The sequence below is a fragment of the Candida dubliniensis genome, chromosome 6 (assembly GCF_000026945.1).
Source record: "Candida dubliniensis CD36 chromosome 6, complete sequence".
NCBI classification, from domain to species: Eukaryota; Fungi; Ascomycota; class Pichiomycetes; order Serinales; family Debaryomycetaceae; genus Candida; species Candida dubliniensis.
In genome coordinates, this window is record NC_012865.1 from 408,943 (window position 1) to 435,266 (window position 26,324).

The 26,324-nt window shown below is 34.2% G+C and overlaps 13 protein-coding genes across 13 annotated transcripts; 6 read left to right on the top strand and 7 right to left on the bottom strand. All coding sequences in view use genetic code 12, as the record gives it.

Annotated features, from left to right (window-relative positions):
- Nucleotides 1–33: 33 nt before the first annotated feature.
- CD36_62050 (mRNA 3' end processing factor, putative) lies at nucleotides 34–1,608 on the bottom strand (the record flags this gene model as incomplete). Its single annotated transcript, XM_002420924.1, has 1 exon — nucleotides 34–1,608. One exon carries the CDS (start codon nucleotides 1,606–1,608, stop codon nucleotides 34–36), a length of 1,575 nt encoding a protein of 524 aa, XP_002420969.1.
- Nucleotides 1,609–2,349: 741 nt separating this feature from the next.
- Nucleotides 2,350–3,264, top strand: CD36_62060 (mitochondrial GTP/GDP transporter, putative; the record flags this gene model as incomplete). The annotated part of the gene is made up of 1 exon (XM_002420925.1): nucleotides 2,350–3,264. One exon carries the CDS (start codon nucleotides 2,350–2,352, stop codon nucleotides 3,262–3,264), a length of 915 nt encoding a protein of 304 aa, XP_002420970.1.
- A 1,081-nt stretch (nucleotides 3,265–4,345) lies between these two features.
- CD36_62070 (uncharacterized protein YNL193W orthologue, putative) lies at nucleotides 4,346–6,037 on the bottom strand (the record flags this gene model as incomplete). Its single annotated transcript, XM_002420926.1, has 1 exon — nucleotides 4,346–6,037. The coding sequence occupies one exon, from the start codon at nucleotides 6,035–6,037 to the stop codon at nucleotides 4,346–4,348; it is 1,692 nt and encodes a 563-aa protein (XP_002420971.1).
- Nucleotides 6,038–6,214: 177 nt separating this feature from the next.
- CD36_62090 (conserved hypothetical protein) lies at nucleotides 6,215–7,885 on the top strand (the record flags this gene model as incomplete). Its single annotated transcript, XM_002420927.1, has 1 exon — nucleotides 6,215–7,885. The coding sequence occupies one exon, from the start codon at nucleotides 6,215–6,217 to the stop codon at nucleotides 7,883–7,885; it is 1,671 nt and encodes a 556-aa protein (XP_002420972.1).
- A 145-nt stretch (nucleotides 7,886–8,030) lies between these two features.
- CD36_62095 (60S ribosomal protein L25) lies at nucleotides 8,031–8,902 on the bottom strand (the record flags this gene model as incomplete). Its single annotated transcript, XM_002420928.1, has 2 exons — nucleotides 8,031–8,452; nucleotides 8,896–8,902. 2 exons carry the CDS (start codon nucleotides 8,900–8,902, stop codon nucleotides 8,031–8,033), a joined length of 429 nt encoding a protein of 142 aa, XP_002420973.1.
- A 350-nt stretch (nucleotides 8,903–9,252) lies between these two features.
- On the bottom strand, nucleotides 9,253–9,900 carry CD36_62100 (mitochondrial 37S ribosomal protein YmS18; the record flags this gene model as incomplete). Its single annotated transcript, XM_002420929.1, has 1 exon — nucleotides 9,253–9,900. The coding sequence occupies one exon, from the start codon at nucleotides 9,898–9,900 to the stop codon at nucleotides 9,253–9,255; it is 648 nt and encodes a 215-aa protein (XP_002420974.1).
- A 1,302-nt stretch (nucleotides 9,901–11,202) lies between these two features.
- PLB1 (lysophospholipase precursor, putative) lies at nucleotides 11,203–13,020 on the top strand (the record flags this gene model as incomplete). Its single annotated transcript, XM_002420930.1, has 1 exon — nucleotides 11,203–13,020. The coding sequence occupies one exon, from the start codon at nucleotides 11,203–11,205 to the stop codon at nucleotides 13,018–13,020; it is 1,818 nt and encodes a 605-aa protein (XP_002420975.1).
- Nucleotides 13,021–14,618: 1,598 nt separating this feature from the next.
- Nucleotides 14,619–16,448, top strand: PLB2 (lysophospholipase precursor, putative; the record flags this gene model as incomplete). Its single annotated transcript, XM_002420931.1, has 1 exon — nucleotides 14,619–16,448. The coding sequence occupies one exon, from the start codon at nucleotides 14,619–14,621 to the stop codon at nucleotides 16,446–16,448; it is 1,830 nt and encodes a 609-aa protein (XP_002420976.1).
- A 281-nt stretch (nucleotides 16,449–16,729) lies between these two features.
- CD36_62130 (NAD-dependent glycerol-3-phosphate dehydrogenase, putative) lies at nucleotides 16,730–17,845 on the bottom strand (the record flags this gene model as incomplete). The annotated part of the gene is made up of 1 exon (XM_002420932.1): nucleotides 16,730–17,845. One exon carries the CDS (start codon nucleotides 17,843–17,845, stop codon nucleotides 16,730–16,732), a length of 1,116 nt encoding a protein of 371 aa, XP_002420977.1.
- A 1,985-nt stretch (nucleotides 17,846–19,830) lies between these two features.
- Nucleotides 19,831–21,177, bottom strand: CD36_62150 (conserved hypothetical protein; the record flags this gene model as incomplete). Its single annotated transcript, XM_002420933.1, has 1 exon — nucleotides 19,831–21,177. One exon carries the CDS (start codon nucleotides 21,175–21,177, stop codon nucleotides 19,831–19,833), a length of 1,347 nt encoding a protein of 448 aa, XP_002420978.1.
- Nucleotides 21,178–21,460: 283 nt separating this feature from the next.
- On the bottom strand, nucleotides 21,461–22,543 carry CD36_62160 (carbohydrate kinase, putative; the record flags this gene model as incomplete). The annotated part of the gene is made up of 1 exon (XM_002420934.1): nucleotides 21,461–22,543. The coding sequence occupies one exon, from the start codon at nucleotides 22,541–22,543 to the stop codon at nucleotides 21,461–21,463; it is 1,083 nt and encodes a 360-aa protein (XP_002420979.1).
- Nucleotides 22,544–23,077: 534 nt separating this feature from the next.
- On the top strand, nucleotides 23,078–23,983 carry CD36_62170 (NADH-cytochrome b5 reductase precursor, putative; the record flags this gene model as incomplete). The annotated part of the gene is made up of 1 exon (XM_002420935.1): nucleotides 23,078–23,983. One exon carries the CDS (start codon nucleotides 23,078–23,080, stop codon nucleotides 23,981–23,983), a length of 906 nt encoding a protein of 301 aa, XP_002420980.1.
- A 131-nt stretch (nucleotides 23,984–24,114) lies between these two features.
- Nucleotides 24,115–25,554, top strand: CD36_62180 (RNA lariat debranching enzyme, putative; the record flags this gene model as incomplete). The annotated part of the gene is made up of 1 exon (XM_002420936.1): nucleotides 24,115–25,554. One exon carries the CDS (start codon nucleotides 24,115–24,117, stop codon nucleotides 25,552–25,554), a length of 1,440 nt encoding a protein of 479 aa, XP_002420981.1.
- Between the last annotated feature and the right edge of the window lie 770 nt (nucleotides 25,555–26,324).

Here is a 26,324-nt window from a genome sequence, read left to right on the forward strand (position 1 = left end):
GTATATATATATATATATTTAACCTACAGATTTTTAAAACTTCTCTCGTTTGTTGTGAGGGAGCAAATCATGATCTCGTGCTCTCTTCTTCCTGGATTCATTAAAACAAGAGACATGAACAATTTTCCTACTGTTTCTAGGCTCTCCAGGTTGTCGAATACAGTTATACCAACACCATTCTCCGATTTCATCATTGTAGGTAGCCTTAATTTGTTCGCGACAGATTAAACATTTATTATTCATATTTGTTTCTGTTGAAGGGACAATCACGTATTGACTCTCAGTTGAAACAGTGTCATCCGTGTCCTGGATAATATCTGGTATTTTTACATCAGTTGAGTATTCTAATAGATCATTTTCATTAAAATGAACCCATTCGTAATCATCTAGATACCAATTTCGAGATTGAACGTTGCTACCTTTATTGGAGAGCTTCTTATTGATTCTAAAATGCCAATCTAAATGTAATCTCTTTTTATCTGCTCCTTCCTTATCAGATGCAAATCTTTTACCACAAATTGAACACTTGGATGGTTTGGATTCGTAAAGCAAATCACGCAATTTTGTTGTTGGTTTATTATTTTTAATAAAATCTTGCAAGTTGTTGAAAGACGATTTACTAACCTTAACCATTTCCGTAAACTTCAATTTATCATAATCAGATCTTTGTATTGAACTACTAGATAACAATAAATCTTCTAAAGTACTATTAGAGCCGAGACCACCTGCTGATGGCACATATTTATTCTGTGGAAACACCAACGAGTAAACTGGTTTAGAGCCAGGAATCGGCTCTTGATCCTTTTTGACCAATCCCGAAAGGACTAAATCATTGAATATCATAAATGCTGGGTTCACTTTAGGCACAGATGGAATTGATGAGAGTCCCGGTGTAGTGGCAGGTGTTGGTCCTGGAGTAGGAATAGGGGTGCCACCTTTCGATGCAGAGGATGATGACGATGATATTTCTTGCTCCTTTATGTTTTGTAATTGGTTTTGGATAGCCTGTAATTCATTAGCTTTCATTACCTGACTAGAAAGAATTAACCTTAATTGATTTAATGCCTTGAGTCTATCTTGTAACTTTGAGTTTGGATTAGTCCGTACTTTATTTTCAAAAATAGGAATCAATTGGTTAATGTCATTCACTAGGGATTGTTGAGACATTGCACCTGAGTTTGTTTTGGGCTTTGGGTATCCTGCTTTTTTCAAAAATGATTCTATTTTATCTAATTGTGTCTTGGGGAACAAAGGATCATTCGTACCTCTTGTTTTGGATATCTTCCATGTTTCGAACAAATTCACCAACTTATTACGAATTGTCTCGTTGACTAATTGAAATACATGAGAATACAAATTAAAAATCCCATTTCCAGCTAATATATTATAAGGACTGCCAATAGTTTTGCATATAGAATCTAGTAAATACAATGCGAATAATTTTTGATCTGGAATAGTTTTATAAATTCGTTGGGTTATTAAATCGATGATTCCATCGGCAACATTAGGATTCTCTTTTGCTATCACAGTTAAGTTATCAATTATTGGTCGTGAATTAAATGTTAATTCAGACAAACCTTGCTGGTATGCTTCCAAGATGTCTGTCATTTTGAGAAAAAGAGAAAAAATGGTAATTAAATAAAACCGAATCCAGTGATGAAGGTGGTTTTGACAGATGAGTAAGCGATGTTCCTGTGGTAGTCAATTTTTTTGATACATTTTTCTGTCTTCTGTAGGTTAGAAGAGTTTTTTTTTTTATTTTGTTGCTTGTCCAGCAGCAAGTAGTGTACAATGTGACAAAAAAAGCAGCCTTGAGTTTCACTAATTCCAATCATCATCACACTCTATCTAGGTTAGCAAATTTGATGAGATGAACTGAAAGCCAACATTAGTAGGCTGGTATTTAATATTTCTTGGGGTTGAAACAAGAAATTTTCACAAGTAAAAGGATGTTTTAAGAACAACTATCTCAATTTCTACTTTATGGTGTTGGATTCTGTATACTCGGTTAAACAAAAAACCATAGCTTTCTTCTCTTTTTACCTCCTATAAATCACACTTCATTAATGAAACATTCAATCATTTCCTTCAAGTTATGGATTGTTCTATATAATTCAGATCCAACTTCCATTTATGGTATTTTATTTTATTAAGCGCGGTCCTAAAAAATTTTTCTGTTATATTTCCTTTCTTGAAAATTCCCATATTGACTCTTTTTCTTTTTTGCTCGCATTTCTTTCAAACAAATTTTTTTTTTCAATCGTTGATTTTTTCTTTTTTTCAGAAGCATTGATTTCCCACAGTTTACCTTATCAATAATACCTCTATCTTTGGATACATAAAACAACCATGTCACCAGCTGCTCACTCATCTTCAGACAAAAAACAATCTGGTGTTGCTAGAGTTTTAGGCTCAGCAACTGCTGGTATTGCTGAAATTGGTGTCTTCCACCCAGTCGACACCATTTCCAAAAGATTGATGTCCAACCACACCAAGGTTACTTCTTTGCACGAATTAAATAAAGTGATTTTTAGAGATCAAGCTTCTCAAGCATTGGGCAAGCGTTTGTTTTCATTATTCCCAGGTTTGGGTTATGCCGCTTGTTATAAGATTTTACAAAGAGTTTACAAGTATGGTGGACAACCATTTGCCAATGAATTCTTGACCAAAAACTTTAAGGACACTTATGACGCTGCTTTTGGTCCAAAAACAGGTAAAGCATTGATGAGTGCAACTGCTGGTTCTTTAATTGGTATTGGTGAAGTTGTGTTGTTGCCATTGGATGTTTTGAAGATCAAACGTCAAACAAACCCAGAATCCTTCCGTGGTAGAGGGTTCTTGAAAATTATTCAAGATGAAGGATTAGGGTTATATAGAGGTTGGGGCTGGACAATGGCAAGAAATGCCCCAGGTTCTTTTGCCTTATTTGGTGGTAACTCTTTTGCCAAAGAGTATATTTTTGGATTGAAAGACTACTCTCAAGCTACTTGGACACAAAACTTTATTACATCTATTTTTGGTGCTAGTGCTTCTTTAATTGTTTCTGCTCCATTGGATGTGATCAAAACTAGAATTCAAAATAGAAACTTTGAAAACCCAGAATCCGGTTTCACAATCTTGAAAAATATGTTCAAGAATGAAGGAATCACTGCTTTCTTTAAAGGTTTGACACCTAAATTATTAACAACTGGCCCTAAATTAGTATTCTCATTTGCCTTGGCCCAGTCTTTGATTCCAGCATTTGATAAATTGTTAAGTAAATAAGCACTGTGAAAGTAAGTGACCTTGTAAATAGTTTTCTAAAGTAATTTGTTATTTATAACTTTTTTTTTTCAATTAATATTTGTTAAATATTGCCTATATTTTCTTTATTTTACGTTTGCTGATATCTTATAAACCAAGTGATCCAGACCAACTTGTAGCCTGAAAACATGAGCCAGAATAGTTTAAGCTATGTATACAATTGCAGTCTTTCATTACAAAAATATAGAGGGGCGTGCAAAGTTGTTATCGCCGTTTTTTTTTTTTTAGTGTTTACTAAGGAGGACAAAATGTTAAAGGGGACCAAAAGCATGACTTTGTTTTGTCTTACAAATTGAAAAAAAAAAAAAGCCTGGAACTGCCAGAGAACGTGTTCGCAACATCACTAAAACATACACACACACATTTACTTTGTATCTGGGTAATGCTAACAACTACAACTATTATTTATTAAGAACGGAATACAAACTTGTTAATGAATTATTAGATTTGATATTTAGGGGTTCTTTAATGGTTCTGGAACTGTACCATATTATCTTTTCCCTAACTTGACAACAGTATTCAAACTTTGCCTGGTTATTGTTTTTTTTGCCGTCTAAAATCCTTAGAATTCAATAACATATACAAATAGTGATAGAACACTTTTTCTTTTTTTTTTTTTTTCAAAATAGAACTTACAAAGTTTTATTTTATTATCTATTCGGAAAAACTCCAAGCTATCTTCAATCATGAAGATCATAACCTGGTTGTTATATTTAATCAAAATAAATATAGTCCAAATCATATTAAATAACTCAAGAAACCCTTCTATTTCGTTGCAATATATACACAGCTCAATATTCGATCATACACCCTCGAAATGTACTGGCGATACATTGAAAGAAGACATTTATAGTGCAGAAAGAGTTTGGATGAACAATATCACCGATATCCCTGTGGTGTCAAACGAAGATTGTATGTGAAAATGTAAAACAAAATATTGCCACCAGAAATTAGTTGACTACAATGTTTATTAGTATTAATATTAATATTATATAGAGACTTTTTATGATCCGTATATAGAACCCAATTATTTAATAAACACTCATGGGATGATTATTTTATTTAATCCAAAGTCATCGTATAGTCCCAGTTTTTTCAAATTTGGTAATTCATTGACCCATTTGTTTCTCGTCATGGCTCTGTCTAACTCTTCAACACTAGTCTTATTTTCCAAGATGCATAACCTGAAGACAGCTTCTAATTTGCATTGCTCACGATTTACTTTTACCATCATTCTCTCCCTCAACCCACCATTCAAGCTGGCAATGTTGATAGCATTCTTCAATAAATTCTTACAATTGGTCATTAATATCAGGTGATTATTCACTGACTGAGAATAATTCTTTATCAGACTCCTTTGCAATTCGATATCAGCTCTTGCAATAACCACTTCACTTATTTGAGCAATTAAACTACCCAAATCCTCCAGTTGCAAGTTACTCTTTTTTTGCGACTGCATCTGATCATTCAACAACTCTTGGGCTTTCTTCAACATGTTATTTTGAAAAGTGAGAATCTTCCAGAATGTATCTTTATCAGATTCCGTACCTTGCGAGTTTATTGTCAGTAGATTTATATCGTTTCTATCCAATAATGCTTGTAAACTATCGGATACCACCATAAATTTTTCAGGTAATGTTTCAGGTATTTCATTATCAATTTTCCATATATCCAACAGCCTAAATATATCTGTTTCTGCTAATGCTAAAAGGTTCAATTTAACCAATTTCAACTCATTGACATCTTTCAACGTTATATTACTGACCATACTGTTGACATGTGAAGCCTCGCTGTACTTTATGATCAACTCGTTGGCCACTCTATCATTTATCTCCAACAAAGGGGAAACTAATTGACTAACTGACAGTATCAAATCGTTTGAGGAAACGCTCTCATAGACTGATTGAATCAACTTGTAAGATGACAAGACAGTTTCAAACAAGTCTGTTGGCTGGACAACTTCTTCACTTGTAAGCTCTTCTTGTTTTGTTTCGTCACCGCTACTAGAGCTATTTCCATCGTATATATCACCACCACCGATATTATTGCTATCAATACTTTTTAGATCATTTACAAATCGTTCTAGTTCTTCTAACTGACTGTTTAATAAGTTTTGAAAAATCCCTTGTACTCTATCATATACCTCCACTACTTGTTCAAAACTCACCAGGGAACCAGTTTCTTCCTCTTCTTCTTGCTGCGACTCTAACCATTCGAGATAAACAATTGCATAATTATATAATAAATCATTCAGCACTTGATCCAACCGTTGAGCACTGTTCAAACTATTCTCGTAAGCAATTCTAATGTCTGAAATATTTTGCACCACTTCCAAAGATGCATTTTCAATTGCAATTTCATGGCTTGTCGGTATCCTCTTAAAAATCTGGCACGCATGCAATAACAATCTCACAGAATTATAATGGGCATCCAATAATTTAGGATCTAACTTAATGGCTTGAAGGTAGTTCAAGTATGCTTTATTAAAAAACCTCAAGCATTTGCTTACATCAGAACCCAACCATCTTTCGCCAGACTCTTCATCAATTGATCCTTGTTCTAAATATTCCGTAGCAGTAGAAGGTAAGGATACCTTTTTAGCTTCTGATTTTTTTGGTAATCTGCGAATTCTCATATTGGAGGGTTGCTTGTGGTGTTTCCTAAGCAACCATTTAATGATGGAGAACCAGAATAGAAAAAAATGAGAGAAAGCAAAAGAAAAATCAACTGCCATTATAGAGTATATTTTTTTTTTTTCTAGGGGTTTGACTAGCACTTCTATTTAATGATGCGATTTGCGGTGTCTACTATGTTTAATTTCCTACGCGTATTATTCAAAAAGAATAAAAATCTCCTTCAATATTACTTATCCATCGGATTATAGCTACATCCAAATACAATTTCATATATAATGACAGGCAACAACAAGCTGTTGATGCATATTCGATCCACCAATGCTTTGTCATCTCTTCCCCCAGTTTTAAGTATTTTAGACAAGAATGACTCCACGAAACTAGATGCTAAATACACGTATGATATACCTGTTGTGATCCTTGATTTTTCTCATTTAGAAAGTGACCAAGGGATAATAGTATTCACTGATTTTAGTGAGATTGGAACACATACCTGCATGAAATCTGGTAAAGTGCCATATGAAATATTCAAGAAAGACTACTTCATTGGTAATACTTTAATCTCCAAGAACAAATTATTCAATTCGTCAATCAGACGTGACCAATACGTTACATTAACTAAAATGGTAATAGAACGTTGCATGTCAGAGGATCAGGAAGATGACGGATTTATTATAGCAAGATTTAATTTTGATCTAAAAATAAAAAACAACAAGTATTTGGAAGGGTACTTCAATCATATTGAAATTGCAACAAAGGATAATCTTAGTGATATATTTGAACAGGGCTTGCAATATGAATTTCTGGAAATGTTACGTAGAATGAAAATGGTTTGTCAGCCTGATGTTTACAATCAACTTCGGGCCAAGTTTGACTTTTCTTCATTTGAAATTTCCCGTAAAAATAAGTATCAAAGTGAAATTGAATTGGAAAGTCAATTGCCTGATCAAAAACGACATCATTTGTCTGACAGAGTTGCAACTAATTTGATGTCAAAGACGATAGTGAAGGATAGTCAAAGAGTGAATTTTGATACACAAATGAATCAGAATCAGGAAAGGGGTTCCGTAAAAGGGCCCATCATAGAAGAACAGGCTAGTAATCAGCCATTGAATTTAGATTCACAACTACCTCCAATGACAAATGGGGTGTCTCCTGATTCAATGGACTTTTCCGCTACTAGTACTACCAATATACATGATTTAGGAGCTAACATGTTATTCAATTATCCTGGGATTAGAAAATCTACCACTGCAAATCAGAACAAAAAAAAAGAGGAAAAAAGCAAGGGTATTTCACAAATGGTTATTCCTTGTACCCCCACTCAAAGTTCAAATGAAACCATTCTGGAAGTACCAAGTTTTGCCTCTATCAATACAGCGGTCGCGAGTCAGGATTTGGGTTACCAACCAGAAATGATAGAACCAAAACTTGAACCAAACAGTGCCCTCAATTTAACAAATATATCAGTTCAACCGGATTGGAGTAATGTTACTAAGAAATATTTGAACAGAAATGAACATACTAGAATCAGGATAAAAAACATACATGAAACTCTAGACCAGTCGGAATCTTTTCCAGAAAATGCCCCTTATACCTTAAAAAAGATTAGAGTCAAGGGAATGTTCCCTTTTAATCCAGTATTCATCAAACCCTATGGGCGAACATGGAAAATAGCCCCGTTCAAAATCATTGCCGAAGACATTGAAGATAAGAATCTAACATTAACAATAGAAATTAACAACGATGATGAAATCTGCAAATTTTTCAACATATATGAAATTGAGGATGTCATTACAGAAATGGAAAGGATCAATTCTCGGATGCAACTGTTACTAAACTGTAAAAATGAGGTGTCATTTAATATCAAAAGGAAAACGAGGACACTCCCTAACAACTACAAGTACAGTTATTGGACTATCGGGTCTTCAATTGGTCAAATTATATAGAGTATTCACAGTAAGTTATGTAGACTTTCTTTACTAAATTACAATAAAAAAGACTTCTATTGTTAGTTGAATCTCTTTCATAGTCCATATTATGCGCCAAATTTATGTATATATTATATTAAATTACATGAAACAAAGACTACATTTAGATGTAACCGATTCTGTTAGCAATATCCAAAGCATCGTAGTCAGAGGTTAATCTGATGTAAGCTTTCTTGGTACCGTTAGGTCTGATCAAAGTGTTAACGTATAAGGCATCAACATCGTATAATTCTTTAACGGCAGATTTGATTTGGTGTTTGTTGGATTTGATATCAACTTGGAAAACCAAAGTGTTACCATCTTCAACTTTTTTCATAGCAGTTTCAGTGGCAATTGGAGCAACAATGATTTTGTGGGCATCCAATCTGTTGTAGTGTGGGACTGATTTTCTTTGGTATTTTGGAGATCTGGTTAATTTTAAGGTTTTTGGTAATCTGAAAGTAGTACTAGTTCTAACTTTTAAAGCCTTTTTACCGTTAACACCTTTCAAAGCAGCTTTTTTAGCAGCTGAAGCTTTAGTAGTTGCTATAAGAAAAAAAAATAATCAGTTAGTACATTGAACATATGTCATTTGGTAGTGAAAAAGTAAACATAGGGAAGTGAAAGCTGTATCCAAAAGAATTTCGTTGCCATTAAGTTCTTTAGTCGATAAAAATTCTGCGATGAACCATGAAAACCCAAAACTTATTCTTAACGTCATCTCAAGTTCGTTATACTTCACAGTATGTGCATATCTCTTTCAATAACTAATCAAATAGTCGGTTCCAAAACTCCCAAGCTATGTTATTATCCAAAACTGTACTTTTCATATCGAGTGGATTTGTTTGAACTTCACTTGGGGCATGAATCTTATAATTCTTAATGGAATATCACAAATCTTTCTATCCTCTTCAAATCTCTCTTGTATAAAACATGTATTCACTTTCTCTATGATCCTCTTCTTCAAACATGATGCTTTCTAAACATACGAGCCATTGTTGTTATTCTATGATGTACAACCTTCTGATAAGTATAAAAAATTTCAGTATTGATTTTTACTTTTTCTCTTTCGCAGTGTCTTTGGCTGTACACTATAGTGGGAGTATGTGAGAAAGAAAAAATGGAAGTTTTTTTTTTTTCACTGGTTGTAAATTGCACGACTATTTTTGGCACGTGCACAAAGATTATAATTAGGGCTACAACCCTAAACAGTAATAAGTCGCATTAAACTCTCTGGTTTATTATGCCCAATAATATGATATATATGAAGGCGTATATATGTACAAGAATAGTTGTAAAAGAATAATATATCTTGGAATGAATATGTAGCTTCCATTCCTTCCCCCCTACAAACGACGTAATTTCTTTGGTCTATCACCACCGAATTTCAAGACTGTAGCGTCACTGACTCTAACGATATTGTTCTTGATTTTTGAACCTTCTTTACCCAATAAAGCAGCTTGGAAGGCTTCTCTTCCTTTACCAAAGTTTTTCAAAATCAATTCAATCTTATCGTGAGGACCAATATAATTTCTTTCTTCTATGGTTTTGAACATTTTACTTGAAACTTGGAAACCAGCTTCGTATTCTTGTCTTTGAGATTTTCTGAATCCTAATTGTCCAGCAGTTACACTATATTTCACCTTATGAGGCAACTGTAAGTAGTACAACACTTTGTCATTGTACGGTAAATCTTTGTTCTTTTCCATGAAGTCTAAATCTTCAACCACGGCCACTAATGTGCATCTGGTATTGTGCCTATTAAATGTAGCGTATAGTTTCCAATAAACGACTTTTTCGTTAGTTTTGTTTTTATTCAATTTCTGAGCTAGTTGAGACATCGATGAATTTTTATTGACTCTCTGCACGCTTGCTAGAGTGGTTGACGTTGACAAGGTTCGTGATATGGTTTGATAATTAAATGGTTTTGGAATTGAGTAAGCTGAGGATATAGCTGACTTCCCCAAAATCAACTTGCTTATACCCGAAAACATGTTTATGCAAAGTAGTGAATATTGGCCGAAGTGGATCTAAGCTTGATATACCAATGGATTTGTCAAATACCAACACAGATACAAATGATGGTGTTTGATATTCTCGATTCATAGAAAATTTTCGTGTGAAGAAAAAAAAAACAAAGAGCAACAAAGTAGTGTGATGTGATAAAAGTTGGTAGCGCGAGATATGAAAGTTTGGCTACAACTATCAAAGAATACAGAAATGCTAATCTAAAAATGTTGCCATGCCGTGGCTTGTCTTCACAATAATGTATAAATTTTTTTTCAGGTAAATATGGGAAAAAATTTAAGGCAATCAGTTAGAGACAAACCCTTATGGAATGGCTTAAATAAAGTTTAAATTGTGATACAGTAATAAACTACTGGTTGATTAGCCAGCCATTGTTACTGTTCATAGTTTTGCCTGCCACGGGTGAACATTGTGCCGGGTACACTCTTGTTAGTGGAACTGTTGTGATAATATTTTATTAACTTATTTTAAAGGGGAAACTTTTCTTTTAGAAAGAGATTTTGATAGGGGGTAAGCCATTTTTAAAGAAACTCTCTGCGAAAAAAGTACAAAATATGTAAACTAATAATCTTGACAGGTTATTTGGCTAAAACCCCATTACTGCTTTTAAGTATAAGCCCTTTATTTATTTAGAGTTGGTTGTTTTTTTTTTTAAAAAAAAATTGGAAGTCATTCCTTACAACTAAGCAAAGGGCTTGAAAAAAAAGAAACATATGAAATCAAAAGCTATTTCTGCATAGTTTCTTAAAAGTACAAACGTTAGTGAAATTGCGAGTTATCCTTCTCCAATAATAATAATTTTTTTTTTTTGCTGGAGTTTTTCGCAACACATACAAAAATAACGGTACCTCGTGGTTACTTTCTTTCATTTACAATACATTAATGAATAATTACGAATTAAGTTGTACTTTACAATATTGTTCAACTTGAATCAACTCATACTGTTTTTGCATCCATGATTCTTATAAGAATAAATTTTGATGCCGTTTATGCAACAGATACTATACCCACATGGGTAACATTGTATAACGATAAGCCAAGGTAAGACGTAACCACAACAATAAATTCTAACCCATATCGTGACTTTAAGTTTGGCAACACGTTCAGTAATTATAATTTTAAGTTTAATTTTTACTGGAAATCAAAATATTTGACACATTCAAATAGAAATAATATATAAATGTAGAGGAATTTGTTTTTTTTAAAAAAAAACCAAGAACATAACCCTAGAGAGTGTATAAGTTAGTATCATTCATTAAAGAACAAATATGAATTTGTATCATCTATTTATTTTGCTTATTATAAACTACTGTGTTGCTACATCACCAACTAAAGGTTACGCACCAGGTCCAGTCTCTTGCCCAAGTAATCAATTGACTAGATCTGGATCACAAGGAATCAATCCCAATGAACAATCATATATTAATGCTAGGTATCCTATTGCTAAACAGGCATTATCTCAATTTTTGCACAATGCAAAATTACAGGACTTTGATGTCGATTCATTCTTGGCACACTCAAACCCAACTATTGGTATTGCATTCAGTGGTGGCGGGTATAGATCAATGTTGACTGGGGCAGGGGAAATCAGTAGCTTGGATTCAAGAACAAAATCCAATACTCCAGTTTTGGCAGGTATTTTACAAGCTTCAAGTTATATTGCAGGGTTATCGGGTGGATCTTGGTTGGTTGGAAGTCTTGCAAGTAATAATTTAATTTCCGTTGATGACATGTTATCTCAAGGCTTGTGGGAACTCACTCATTCATTTCTTAGTTACTATGGCATTGAGCATCCTATAAAGCAAGTTGAAGCATGGGTTGATGTTGCTACCCAAGTTAACAGCAAGAGAAATGCCAATTTCAATGTCTCTCTTACTGACATATATGGAAGATTACTAAGCTACCCCTTGCTAACAAACACAGAAAATGAAGGTGATGCTTATTTGTGGTCCGATGTAACCAGTACTTCAAGTTTTCAAAGTCATCAGATACCCTTTCCAATTTTGATCAGTGATGGTAGAGCTCCAGATACTACCATTATTAATCTCAATTCTACTGTGATTGAATTAACCCCATATGAATTTGGTTCGTGGGACCCCAGCTTAAATGAATTTGTTGACACTAGATATTTGGGAACAAAATTAGATAATGGCCTTCCAACTGGTCAATGTTATAATGGATTTGACAATGCTGGATTTTTCATTGGGACTTCTTCTGCTCTTTTCAATCAAGCAGTTTTGTCTATAAACAACGCTAACATACCTAGTTTTTTGAAAAATATAATTGATGATATTTTGGTAGACCCAGTTCTCAAATCCAATATAGACGTTTCTGCTTACAATCCAAATCCATTTTTCAAAAGCTCTGGTGGCAATACTCCTATTTCTCAATCAAAGGACCTTTACTTGGTTGATGGAGGAGAAGATGGTCAGAATATTCCATTAAGTCCCTTGTTGCATCGTAAAGTAAGCGCCATATTTGCCTTTGACAATTCCAATGATATTTCAAATTGGCCAGATGGGTCTTCGTTAGTGAAAACCTATGAACGTCAATTCTCACCACAGGGTAATGGGGTTGCTTTCCCGTATGTCCCTGATCAATACACTTTCCGTAATTTGAACTTGACTAGCAGACCTACATTTTTTGGTTGTGATGCAAAAAACTTGACCTCCTTGACAAAGGATATTTATGATGTTCCCTTGGTAATTTACTTAGCCAATCGTCCATTCACCTACTGGTCAAATACTTCAACATTCAAATTAACTTACGACGACAACGAAAGACAGGGAATGATTTCTAATGGATTTGAAATTGCCACTAGATCAAGTGGATCTTTGGATAATGAGTGGGCAGCTTGTGTTGGATGTGCCATCATACGAAGAGAACAAGAGAGACAAGGTATTGAACAGACTGAACAATGTAAGAGATGTTTTGAAAACTATTGTTGGGATGGCACCATCTACAAAGGTGCTCCATTAGGTGAAAACTTTAGCGATGAAGGGTTAACCAATAGTGCTGCTGAATATAACCTGAATAATGTGGCTGGTATCAATGACGGAGGAACTCTGATTTTGAAAAAAGCATAAAAGAAACATGCGATGCTACATACAGCCAAGAAGGGAAGTGATTATTGTATAGGTTAGTATATAGTAAATATAAAATTCAAATATGAAAATTCCATCATTTTAGTCAATTCACCAACCATGTCACCTTGTCTGAAATGTATGGTATTTGCTGAAGTTGTTATTCGACCCGTTGTGGTGTCAAAGAAATCTCGGAAAACCAGCCTATTGTCCCGAAAAAAAGGGTTCAGAAATTCTATCAGAGAATATTAAAACATTCCTAGGTGATTTCTTATAATTCATTGATAATAAATTGTCATGGTTTTTTTGCTTGAAAAGTACAACATGTTTCATTTGATTGATAACAGGAAAATATGTCAATATTCAGGATAAAAAGTATATTACCATTTACCCCTTATTTAGTAAACTTGGCCAAAAATTTTTTCAAATCAAGCATTAATATTTTAATAATTTACGAATTGATTCAAATAAGGTAGACTCGTGTGTTACGTTTCCTCCTCTTTCCCTTTTGTTGGGCTGGTATCTGCAATACTATAGCTTATTGCTTACAACCCTTGTAATTTTTTACCTTTTCATTGTCAGTATTTTTTAACGTCGATTGTTATAAGCGTAAAGTCTAAGAAGAAATCAATTCAAGTTAAAAGAAACTAATGATAAAGACCACTTTAAAAATAACAATAATAATGAAGGGGGGGATGGACCGCAAAAAGAAACACAATCGACTAGAAACAAAACATTTCGTGCATATGAAAATAATATTGTGACAAATCGTCGCATTATTGTCACTACCCACTGATTTCCTTTACCAATCACTTAATTATGTTGAAGTATTTTGAGTTCTTACTATACTCTCTGTTTAAGCTTTTACTTTTACCTCTTTTCCCATATTTATTTTTCTTGATTCTGTTTCAGAATTGTTACGATAGATTACTTTAAGTAGAACACTTTCCAAAGAATATACGTGTTTTTCCAAAATGAAAGAAAAAAGGGCACAGAGTTAAATCTTGATGGTTACAATACGCGTCAGAAAGAATTTTTTTTTTTTGCAGTTAATTTCCATTTGCAATTAAAATTCGTAAGTATATGAATGCATTACTGAAATCTTGCAAAGCATAGATAAAAAATTGTAGAGGGGGGGTGATTAAGGATTATTTTTCATTTAGCAGTCAATTTCTCCAATTACAAGAATATTTGTTCTTCGCCAATCAACGAAAATACCAGTTGACATCTAAAAATTTAGACACAATTTAACATTCCACACCAAGCGGAACCACAATCATCCCAATACTGACTAAAATGTCACATAAATACCAAGATCCACAAAAATAAATACTGAAAATGTTTCAAAAGTTTAAATTATTTACTTTTTTTTGTTTATATTTTGTTTTTTCAGAGTTGAAATAAACATAAGGATAAACATTTGTCATGTTGGTATTTAGACAAACAATTGCATTACTCATACTATGGAAATAAGAGGAAAAAGGGGTGTGGTTGATTAGTTTTTATAATTTTCCTATATATACATATATAAATATAACAAATGTTTTAATTGTTTTTCAATTTGAAGTTAAACAACTTAGAAATAACTCCATTAATAAAAGATGTTGGTTTGGCAAAGCATCTTGTTATTTCTAGTTGGTTGTGTCTTATCAAAATCACCAACTAACCTTTATACACCAGGCTTTGTTCAGTGCCCTCAAGGTAAATTAACTAGGTCCTCTCTGGATGGTATCAATTCCAACGAAAAATCATACATTGACAAAAGGTATGCAATTGCCAAAAAAGAATTGAACAAGTTTCTCCATAATGCAAACATGGTTGATTTTGATATTGATGGGTTTTTGGAAACAGCAAATCCAACAATTGGTCTTGCCTTTAGTGGCGGAGGCTATAGAGCCATGCTAGCTGGTGCTGGTGCATTACTCGCTTTGGATTCGAGAGCAACGAATGCTTCGGTTTTGGGTGGAATCTTGCAAAGTTCAAATTATATTGCTGGTTTATCTGGTGGCTCATGGTTAGTTGGAAGTCTTGCAAGCAATGATTTGATACCAGTAGATCAACTTTTGCGGGAAAACAAATTGTGGGATATACTGAATTCCTTAGTTGCATACTACGGATTAAATGTTGTTGAGAATACAGCTATGTGGGCTCGCATTGATGTTCAGGTTCAAGCCAAACAATTGGCAGGCTTTACTGTCAGTATAACAGATATCTATGGAAGGGCTTTGAGTCACCAATTGTTAGCCAACTTTGATAAACAAGGGGCTTCATTTTTATGGTCAGATGTAACTCAGACCACTTCATTCCAAAATAATGAAATGCCATATCCAATATTAGCTGCATTGGGGAGGGAACCAAACACCGTGCTCATGAACTTCAATTCCACTGTATTTGAATTAACCCCTTATGAAGTGGGTTCTTGGGATCCAAGTTTAAGAAGCTTTGTTGATACAAAATATATCGGAACCAAACTTGATGATGGCGTTCCTACTTCTAAAAAATGTATTAATGGATTTGACAATGCAGGGTTTTTCATGGGGACATCCTCATCCTTATTTAATGTTGTGTTGCTGAACCTTAACAACATGCCTATCCCATCATTCCTTAAAGAGCTTATTAGCAAGTTTACACTTGACCCTGTTGAAAAGTTAAATATTGATATCGCACAATACAATCCAAATCCATTCCACAAAAGCAATAATCCCGATACTAAAATAGCCCGATCTCAAACTTTATACTTGGCAGATGGAGGTGAAGATGGTCAAAATGTTCCCTTGCTTCCATTGGTCCATCGTAAGGTGAGTGCAATCTTTGCCTTTGATCAATCTGCAGATAAAGATAATTGGCCAGATGGATCAGCTTTAATTAAAACTTTTGAACGACAATTTTCGTCACAAGGAGTTGGTACTGCTTTCCCATATGTCCCAGATCAGAACACTTTCCTTAACTTAAATTTAACTAGTAAGCCAACGTTTTTCGGGTGTGACGCTAAGAACTTGACATCATTAACTGACAACATTTATGATGTTCCCATGGTTATATATCTTGCAAATCGTCCATTCACATATTTTTCTAACACATCTACTTTCAAACTCAAGTATTCTCATGCAGAAAGACAAGGAATGATTTCAAACGGATATGATGTTGCATCACGTTTGAACGGCGAATTGGACAATGAATGGGCAGCATGTGTTGGATGTGCTATCGTGCGCAGGGAGCAAGAACGTCTAGGAATTGAACAAACTGAACAATGCAAGAGGTGTTTTGAGAATTATTGCTGGGATGGCACCATCTACAAAGGCGAACCATTAGGTGAAAATTTCAGCGATGAAGGCTTGACGACTAGTGCAGAATACTATAATCTGAATAATGTGGCTGGTATCAACGATGGCGGTACTGTATTAGTTAAACGAGATGATGTCAGTAAATAAATTTCCGTTTTACGACACCTCTCAATCAAATCCAGGCAATCATTGTAGAATTCTCTACAGACGAAATCTAATAAATAATAAATTATACCAGTAACCATGTGTATATAAAAATCAAACTCTCTATAACAATATCTAATGCTAATGTACAAAAACAGTGGTACCAACTGTTATTCTATTAATTTTTTTTTTTTTTTTTTTTTTTGGTTTAGAATGGAAAAGATCAACTTTTCACTTCTTATCTTCTAAATATAATACAAATTCAAAAGACAGAGGGAAATCAATTATTGATCACCTTCTAATAATTGTGGGAAATCATCGACACTGCCATTTTCGTAGATAACCTTGTAGGTAGCTTCGAGTAATGGGAATTCATCTTGGATGTTGAAATGTGTTAACAATTCGTGCACTTCTTTTGCAGTCAAAATACCTTGGGAGCTTTGTCCATTCAAAACAATCTTTTCAGCTTCAAATGCATTGACGTTATTTTTAATCATATATCTGGCGACTTTAACATTTCTACCACCAGAACAAGTAGTGATCAAATCAGCAACACCGGCACTTTCTTCAGTAAATGTTCTTGGGTTTGGTGGAGACGAGGCTTTGATCTTGAACAATTCCCAGTATGATGCAAAACGAATGGTTTCCTTGATACCAATTCTCATGATAGCGGCTTTAGCATTGTCACCCCAGCCAGCACCTTCAACGAAACCAACAGAGCACGCAATGACATTCTTCAAGGCACCAGCAATAGAGGCACCAACAACATCTTCAATGACTCTGACGTGAAAATATGGTCTGTGGAAAGCTTCCTTCAAAATAAATGGATCAATGTCTTTACCGGCACCTCTGAAATCATCTGGAACAGTGTAGGCAATTGAAGTTTCTGACCAGTTACCTCTGGCAACCTCATTAGCAATATTGGCACCAGATAAAACACCACAGTATATTTTCAAAGTATCAGTGATGGATGTTGACAACAATTTGCAACCTTCTGGACTCACATCTAATCCTTTCAAACATGAGATGGCTCTGGCAGTTGGTTTCACTTTACCTTCAATTTGTTTAACAATTCTACTCAAGAATTGATGTGGGATGTTGAAAACAATCAAGTCGGCGTCTTTAACAGTGTCGACAATATCTGGGTTGGCAACCAAGTTGGCTGGCAATTTAACCTCTGGCAAGTATTTGACATTTTCATGATCAGTGTTAATTATTTCTGTTAATTTTCTTCCTTCAATTTCTTCTTCGAAAACCCACATTTTGACATCGTTTTGGAAAATAGTTGGTTTTTCAGCACAGTTTTCAGCAACTAACTTTGCAACTGCAGTACCCCAGTTACCGGAACCGACAATACAAACTCTGAATGGAGTTTCAATTGGATATGGAGATGTAGTCATTTTGAAATTGTTTTTTGATGTGTTGAATCTAGTATATATGATAAATGTATCTGGGATACTTATAGTATGTTAATGAATATATGTATATAATAATTCTATGAAAGCAAAATTGGGCAAGATGGGAGGGGGGGATGCAATGCTATTTATACAAAATGCGTTATCAACTTTGCTTCAAGTAAGATTTGATGAGATCTTAACGCACTCTGTGCTTTGTATGTAACCTCAATAGTAAGTAAATATTAAGAAAAAGGTATCAGTTACCTATATACAGGACGCGTATTGTTTTGTTTCTTTTTTCGGAGTCTAGATTATAAGTTTCTTTTTTTTTTTTTCAGTATAAGACCGGTACGTGTGAGCTTGCCCAAATTATCACAAAACGGTTAAATATTCTTGGTAATGAGGGTTTTTCCGGATAGTTCGTTGTACAATTTGTCGATTTCGTACAATATCATAACATAACATAACTGCTGAAAAAAATAAAACAAGCAATCCTGAAAGGTGACGTTGTATGATGTAATTCAACGATCAGAGTGAAACAAGTTGTCATGGATAACGACTTAGCAACGACTTTTTTATTGTGTACATTCCAATTCAAATTGAGCAGGCTTGAGCTTTAGTAGTAAGAGGAGAAACTTTTTTTTTATTTGTTGGGTTACTGAAATTTGGGAGCGGGGAGAGTGTTGGTGGTGGTGTTGCGGAGTTCAGCCTCCCGTGATGAGCCAGGGCGTGATGCTGAAGATTTATTCGATGAGATGAGCAAGGATGGTTGATACATAGAAAAAGAAATAAATCAAGAGTTGAAAGAAAAAAGGAACGTTAATGACAAATGATAAGACAACTACGAGACGACGACAATAATTGAAATTGTAAATAATCGTAGCAGAACTGAAAATGGAAATAGTAAGAGAGAGACAAAGAACGCCCACCACCACCACAATCGCCATCACCCATTACCACAGAGGTCAAGAGAATGTTGAAACAATCATTATGAACGTCTCCTTACGACATTTTTTTCTCCTTACTTTTCTTATTTCCTTAGCTTGTCTATATTTCCTATCGATTCTTATCATATGTTCAAATTGCATGTTTTCTCTTCGTTATTGTCTCTTTTATTTTCTTGATTGTAAGAACGTAAATGTTCTTCGATTGTGACCTAAGATGGGCGTATTTTTTGTTTTCAACTAAAACTCGGCTTTGTAAAATATTGTCAATGAAACAACAAAAAGGTTTCGCTCTTTTACCAGCTTGCTTTTTTTTTCAAGATGACGAAATAGAAGAATTGATAAGACTCCTGTTCTCTAGGAGGTACAAGTAAGTAAAAGAATGCTAAACAATAAGTTCTTGTTGAAACGACTTTGTGAAAGTAATGCTTGTACTAGTGATTCAACATAGAGAGAATTACGTCATGTTTGATTTGAAAGGAGTGAAATTAATGTCCCAATGATATCAGTTAATACCTTGAAAAGTTTGCAAGAGTTTCAACAAGTTGTACAAGACAGAACAGTATTGTTGTTGTAGTCGAGCTTAGACTATGGATGATGTAGAGTTTCTTAAAAGGAAAATCTTCAAATTAAAATCTGAGTTTAAATTCGGAGTAAAAATTTTCTGGTCGTGTCTGATGACCATTACAATCAGTTTTCACTTCTTTCTTTTTTCTTAATGATCACAACCAAGACTGGTAGCCCGTTTGATCCGAGATATAGGTTTATCTGTTCAAAAACAGTGTGCCAAAGTATTTCACTTTGAATCTTATAGCTTAAACGGTCCCAGATCTTGTGTACGATTTTGACTCTGAATCAGTCCAATTAGGTTTGAGCTAGTGTGTGCTTATTTTGTGGCAAAATCAGCATCTAAAAAGCATCTTGTATTACATCATAAAGGAAAAAGAAAAAGTAGATAAATAAACAATAGTAATAACAACTAAACTCCGGAACTAAAACCTCAACTAATAAAACTATAGACCTTTTACGTAAACAATTAATCTATTAAAAATAGTCATCATCATGTCTGTAATCACGGTACATTTCGTCCCAGTGATGGTCAACAATTTGACCTTTTCTAAACGGACGTGCGTTTTGATTGTGGTTGGAATTACTTTCTAATCCAGAAGGAGCATCTGATATAGTATCGTAATCTTCCACCCAGTCATTAGTTTGTACTTGACCACCACTTATAATTCTTGCTGCCGTTAATGGATCATTTATATCGCTTAATTGACCATCTTGTATATGAGCTAATGGATCAGGTAAACTATTCTGATGTGGGTCATTTGACTCTTGTTGTTGATCCTGAATATTGTCTCCTGATAAGGGGTGGGGCATGGCAATGTTAGCTGGCTTTGGTCGTGGAATTTGGTCATACATCTGTCTGGCAGAATCAGGGTTCGATGGCCCTTGCAGCCTAAATTGAGCTTCTTGGGAGTTCATAGACGACGTTATTATTGGTGTTGTGGTTGTCGTTTCGGGTATTCCCTTTTCTCTGATATCCTCTTTTGAATCTGATGTCACTAATTTGTCACCCTCTAGTTCTACTTTTCTGTTACCTATTGAACTCATTAGTTTTAAGAATTGCGAATTTTGGAATTTTTCATTCATCTCAGAATCGTGTGAATCTATTGTTTTCATTGATGTTTCTGCCTTTCGAGCAATTCTTGCAAACTCTTCTTTAGCTTCATCCTGATTTATGTTTTCCTCAGTAGTGACAGGTTCATTCTGCAATTGCTTTTCAATTAAATCAAATTGTTTCTCAAATGCACGTTGTTCTTCCTCAAACTTGTGTTGCTGCTGATGTTCAGTTTGGTTTTGAAACATTGGTGTCATAGTTGTAGTACCATTTCTCATCTGATAACTCCCCATGGCATAATTAGGTGTCATTTGTTGGAAGTTAGATTGATGTTGTAAGTTATTGGACTGACTTTGTTGTTGCATAAACTGTTGATGCCAATCTGATTTAGTCCCTTGGTTTTGCTGGTGGCGGTGTTGTTGTTGTTGTTGTTGTTGCTGAATGGACAAATTTGAAAAATCGTTTACCCATCCTGGTTGTTGGTGTTGGTGTTGGTGTTGGTGCTGTTGCTGTTGCTGTTGCTGTTGTTGCATAGATGGTTTTATATTCATTTGATTCATAAATGAGTTAGCAAAATCATTCCCACTATTAAATTGTTTAAAATCGGCATTTAACCTGGAATCTATTTGTTGACCTTGACGAAATTGGTGAATGGAGGGCCCTTGTTGTTGAGGGTGTTGATGCCTCTGATGTTGTAAAGAATTATCTCTCTGAGCATGCTTGCTCAAATTTTGCAAGGCAGTTGATGGTCCACAACTTGCTGGATCCATGATTATAATTCAAAAAAAAAATATATATATATATACTTTAAAATAAGAATAAAAAATAGTGTTTAGAAAAAATTTGATGTTTTATATATATCTTGTGATTGATTCATTTATTAATAATCTCGTTTTTTGTAATTTTTTTTTCCGCTATCATGACTTCTTCTCCCCCACCATTAATAGCATGCAGGACTTAGCCGAGGGTGTGGAAAAAAAAAAAACCAAGGTTTTACTGTTGGCGGTTGGTTATGAATACTTTATGTTTTATATACCACTACAACATACTATATCAAATATTGCTGGTTCTATATATGCTATCACCAAATAATTCTGTAAACGAATCATGTAAAAATTCATGAATGTTGGATGTTTGCATTGATCTTCCATATTTGTTAAATGCTTTACTACTAGCATTTCTAACGATTGAACTAGCAGCAAAACATGCCAATAGATTAGCATCCTCTTGATCCAAATCAACTTGATTATCCCATAATTTCAAAATATAATTATTTGACCAATTGACTAGAGTTGCAATTGCCCCCGTCAATGTATCACCTTGTCCTCCTACTCGTTTATTCGACCCAGTAAATTCATTGATTAAAAACTTGGATGATTTGACAATCAAGTCGTGTTCACCTTTACGGAAAACAATAATATCACCTAACTTGCGCGACACTTCGATTGTTTGATCAATCAATTTATCTTTATTTGATTCTGATAAATCAACATCTATCGATAAAGCTTTGGCAATTCTTTGGAATTCAACAACATTAGGAGTAATGATGGCTTTGGGATAGTTTGCAATAATCTTTGGCGACAACGATACAAGATACAATGAATCAGCATCTAATATAATGGGTAAATTCAATACTTTGACTTCCTCAATAATGCGAATCAATGACTTTAACATTAATGGATCCCTGCCGAAACCAGGCCCAACCACAACTATATCAATTCTATTCAACAATGACGTTACTTTAGGTAAAATCAATTCATCAATGAGTTTATTCAACACTGCGTTGTCATTAGTTTTAATGATTTCTTCAATGGGTAAACTTTTCAATTTTTCAAGTTCAGAATTGTTTAAATTTAAATGAGGGTTATTTAAATCCATTAAATAAGGATGGATCATTAAATCAGGGGAATACGATTTGATCACCGGACCAGCAGCTTTTTCACATATTACATGAGATAAATCGGCACCTACTAAAGCAGCAGAATGACTTGCAAAAAATGGAGCTCCAGTATAATCTTCATTACCCCCAATAACAACGATCTTCCCCGCTTGACCTTTGTGGAAGTTTGGTAATAATGGTTGGATCAATTGACGAGACAAGTGAAGGAGTTCCTTTTGAGATTTATGGCGTAGCATAGCTATAATAAGGAATGGAAATGGCTGTTCAACTCAAGTAGTTTTTAGTACAAAATAGGTTAGGAGTTAACACAATTGAGTATACACTTTAAGGGGTGGGAACGAAGAGAATGTTGGTTTGGTGAAAATTAAAGTCCATATTTCAATGTATGCAGGTTTATCCAGTTGTTCCCGATTCTCAAAAAACTGTGGTTTGCTTTCTCTCACCATTAGTAATGTGACTAATGTTAGTAATTGGTGTATACATTATGGTCGTGTCTATAACCCAAACAAGAAGTTGTTGTTGCTATTTGTTCTTTTTAATTGGATTGCGACTAAGTTCAACCATAGTACTGGATGTGAGGGCGGGAAAAGAAAAGCTGTGTGAACGCGGAGGCTGCTCCTGCGGTGTATATATTTAAACCAATTAAATTTTCACATTTCAATTAAATATACATATGTGACAATCAAATTTCTAATTTTGTTTTTTTTTTTGTTTTTGCCTATCAATAGTTTCCTGCTTTTCTCTCTTTTTAAGCATATACAATTGATATCATGTTGACTCACCATTTATCGAAATTCGCTACTCCAAAATTCTTAGTACCATTTGCTGGTGCCACTGCTTTATCAATTGGTTTGGCATTACAATATTCCACTTCCAACAATTACATTGCTAATGAAACTGGTAAAACTTTCACCGATAGTAATGAATGGGTAGATTTGAAATTATCCAAATCAATTGATTTGACACATAACACTAAACACTTGGTTTTCAAATTGAAAGATGATGCCGATGTTTCTGGATTGATCACTGCTTCATGTTTGTTGACCAAATTTGTCACACCAAAGGGTAACAATGTTATTCGTCCATATACACCAGTCTCTGATGTTAACCAATCTGGTGAAATTGATTTCGTGATTAAAAAATACGAAGGAGGTAAAATGTCAAGTCACATTTTTGATTTGAAAGAAGGTGAAACTTTGTCGTTCAAAGGACCAATTGTCAAATGGAAATGGGAACCAAACCAATTCAAGTCTATTGCTTTAATTGGTGGTGGTACTGGTATTACTCCATTATACCAATTATTGCATGAAATCACTTCTAATCCAAAGGACAACACTAAAGTTAACTTGATTTACGGTAATTTAACTCCAGAAGATATCTTGTTAAAGAAAGAAATTGATGCTATTGCTTCTAAACATAAGGATCAAGTCAAAGTTCACTACTTTGTTGACAAGGCAGATGAGAAGAAATGGGAAGGTCAAATTGGTTTCATCACTAAAGAATTCTTGCAAAAGGAATTGGAAAAACCAAATCCGGATTTCAAAGTCTTTGTTTGTGGACCACCAGGTTTATACAAGGCCATTTCCGGTGCTAAAGTTTCCCCAACTGATCAAGGTGAATTGACTGGTGCTTTGAAAGATTTGGGTTTTGAAAAAGAACATGTTTTTAAATTCTAGATTTTTTGTATAGACAGTTTTGTTGTATAAATAAAGAGCATCTATCTATTCATTCAAAGGAGAGATACGAATTGAGGTAAGTGAAGAAGAAGAAAAAAGGAGTTGATAGAGAAAAAAAAAAAAAAAAATGTATGAAAAATATAATATATAAATATTCATTTGTTGTTACAACAATGTTAAATACTTTAAAGATTGCCATTGAAGGATGCTGTCATGGAGAATTGAATACTATATACAATTCAATACCAGATATTAAAAGTTTAGACCTACTTTTAATATGTGGTGATTTCCAGTCTCTACGCAATAAATGTGATTTACAAAGTTTGAATGTCCCTTTCAAATATCAACGAATGGCAGATTTCCATGAATATTACAGTGGTAAACGTAAAGCCCCAGTATTAACTATTTTCATTGGTGGTAACCATGAATGTTCATCATATTTGCAAGAATTGAAATATGGAGGATGGGTAGCACCAAATATTTATTATTTAGGTGAATTTGGAAGTATATGGTATAAAGGTTTACAAATAACTGGATGGAGTGGAATATTTAATTATCACACTTTTATTGCTAACCATATAGATATGGAAAAATTGCCATTTGATTCTACAACAATAAGAAGTGTTTATCATCAAAAATTATCGAATTTCTTGAAAATGTATATGATGAACCATGATATGGATATTGTTTTGAGTCATGATTGGCCTGTTGGGATAGAAAAGTATGGAAATTTGAAAAGACTACTAAAATTAAAACCATTTTTCAAAGATGATATTCAACGAGGACAATTGGGTAGTCCACTAAATAAATTTTTGATCCATTATTTAAGACCTAGGTATTGGTTTTCAGGTCACTTGCATGTTAAATTCGAAGCAAGAATTGTTGATTCGGTAGGAGGTAATGATGAAAAGATATCAGACCCTACTGCAAATTCAATTACCGAGTCGAATAAAGAAGAAATATCTCTAGATATGGATGACGAGGAGGAGGAGGAAAAGGATGACGATAATGGAGTTGGATTTGAGGAGAAATTCTATTTTAAACAGCATCTAAATTCAACAAAAAGACCAAGAAACGATTTGACTCCTCAAAGGGATGTGTGTGAACATGCAACTGAATTTTTAGCTTTAGATAAGTGTGGTAAGCGTCGACAGTTTCTAGAAATCAAAACTGTTGAAGTCAATAATACCTCACATCCATCATTTATAAATCCTGGGAAACTATATTATAGTAAGCGATCAATTGCCATAAATAAAGTTGTTGAAAAGTATTTGAATGACAATAGGCAAGATTTTACCGACTTGAATACTAAACAAATATTAAACAATCCTCAACTATTCCCATTAGTCAATGAATTAATGCCTATTATTGAAAATGAATTCAAATCAATGCAGAAGAATATAACAGATGAAGATTTTTTCATGGTGCCAGAGAATTTTCAAATTGTTGCCCCCACAAACGACGAATGCATTGAATCAAAGCTAAAGTATTATCCGAATAATCAAACACTCGAGTACTGTGAAAAGTTTGGTATTCCGAAACCAGTTTTATGTGAAAAGTCAGACCAGTAGACTTATAAAGACAGCGTGTCTCACAACTGGTAATCTAGCATGTTGATAAGCTTGTAGTATTCATCTGCCATATGGGATCTACTAAGGCTGGGTTTACGCGAGAGCACTAATTGATATACATACAGCAGTATTTCATAGGAGGCAATAATATTTACCAAACAATAAATTGTGTAGATCTTGATATACATACAGTCATTTTTGGTTGGAAGCACTATCAATGGTTGTGTTTACTACCGTGATTCTACCCCCAAAAGCAGATATTTCTAGGTTCCTTATTATTGGAACAATAACCTAATATTACCGAAAAGTGTGTGTGTAGCCCAGTATCACAGCACAAACAAAGAAGGTGGCTTGCAAGGGATTGTCGAAAAACCAATCAAATGAGAAAAAAATCTCTTGTAATTGCCGCAGCTGACGACGACGAGGAAGACGACGACGTCACCATCATCACTACTACTATTACGGCGACAAATCGTGGCAAAATAGAAAAAAAAAAAGGTTAACTAACAAGGTGAACAAAACAAAACAATAGGGATTTACAAGAAAAAAAAAATAACTCTTGGTGATTTTTGATCACACCAAATCGAGGTGCATTCACTTGACCACCCCCCCCCCCCCCCACCATTTTTCCCATTTGAGATTCCAATTAAAGCCTGATCCAGGTGATCAAAATTATTTTATGTAAGGTGAGCTGATGCTTCATAGTATCTTGTGATTGATAAACGTGCAGTGAATAATAATATATTGCTCTTTTTTGTTTGATTTTTTTG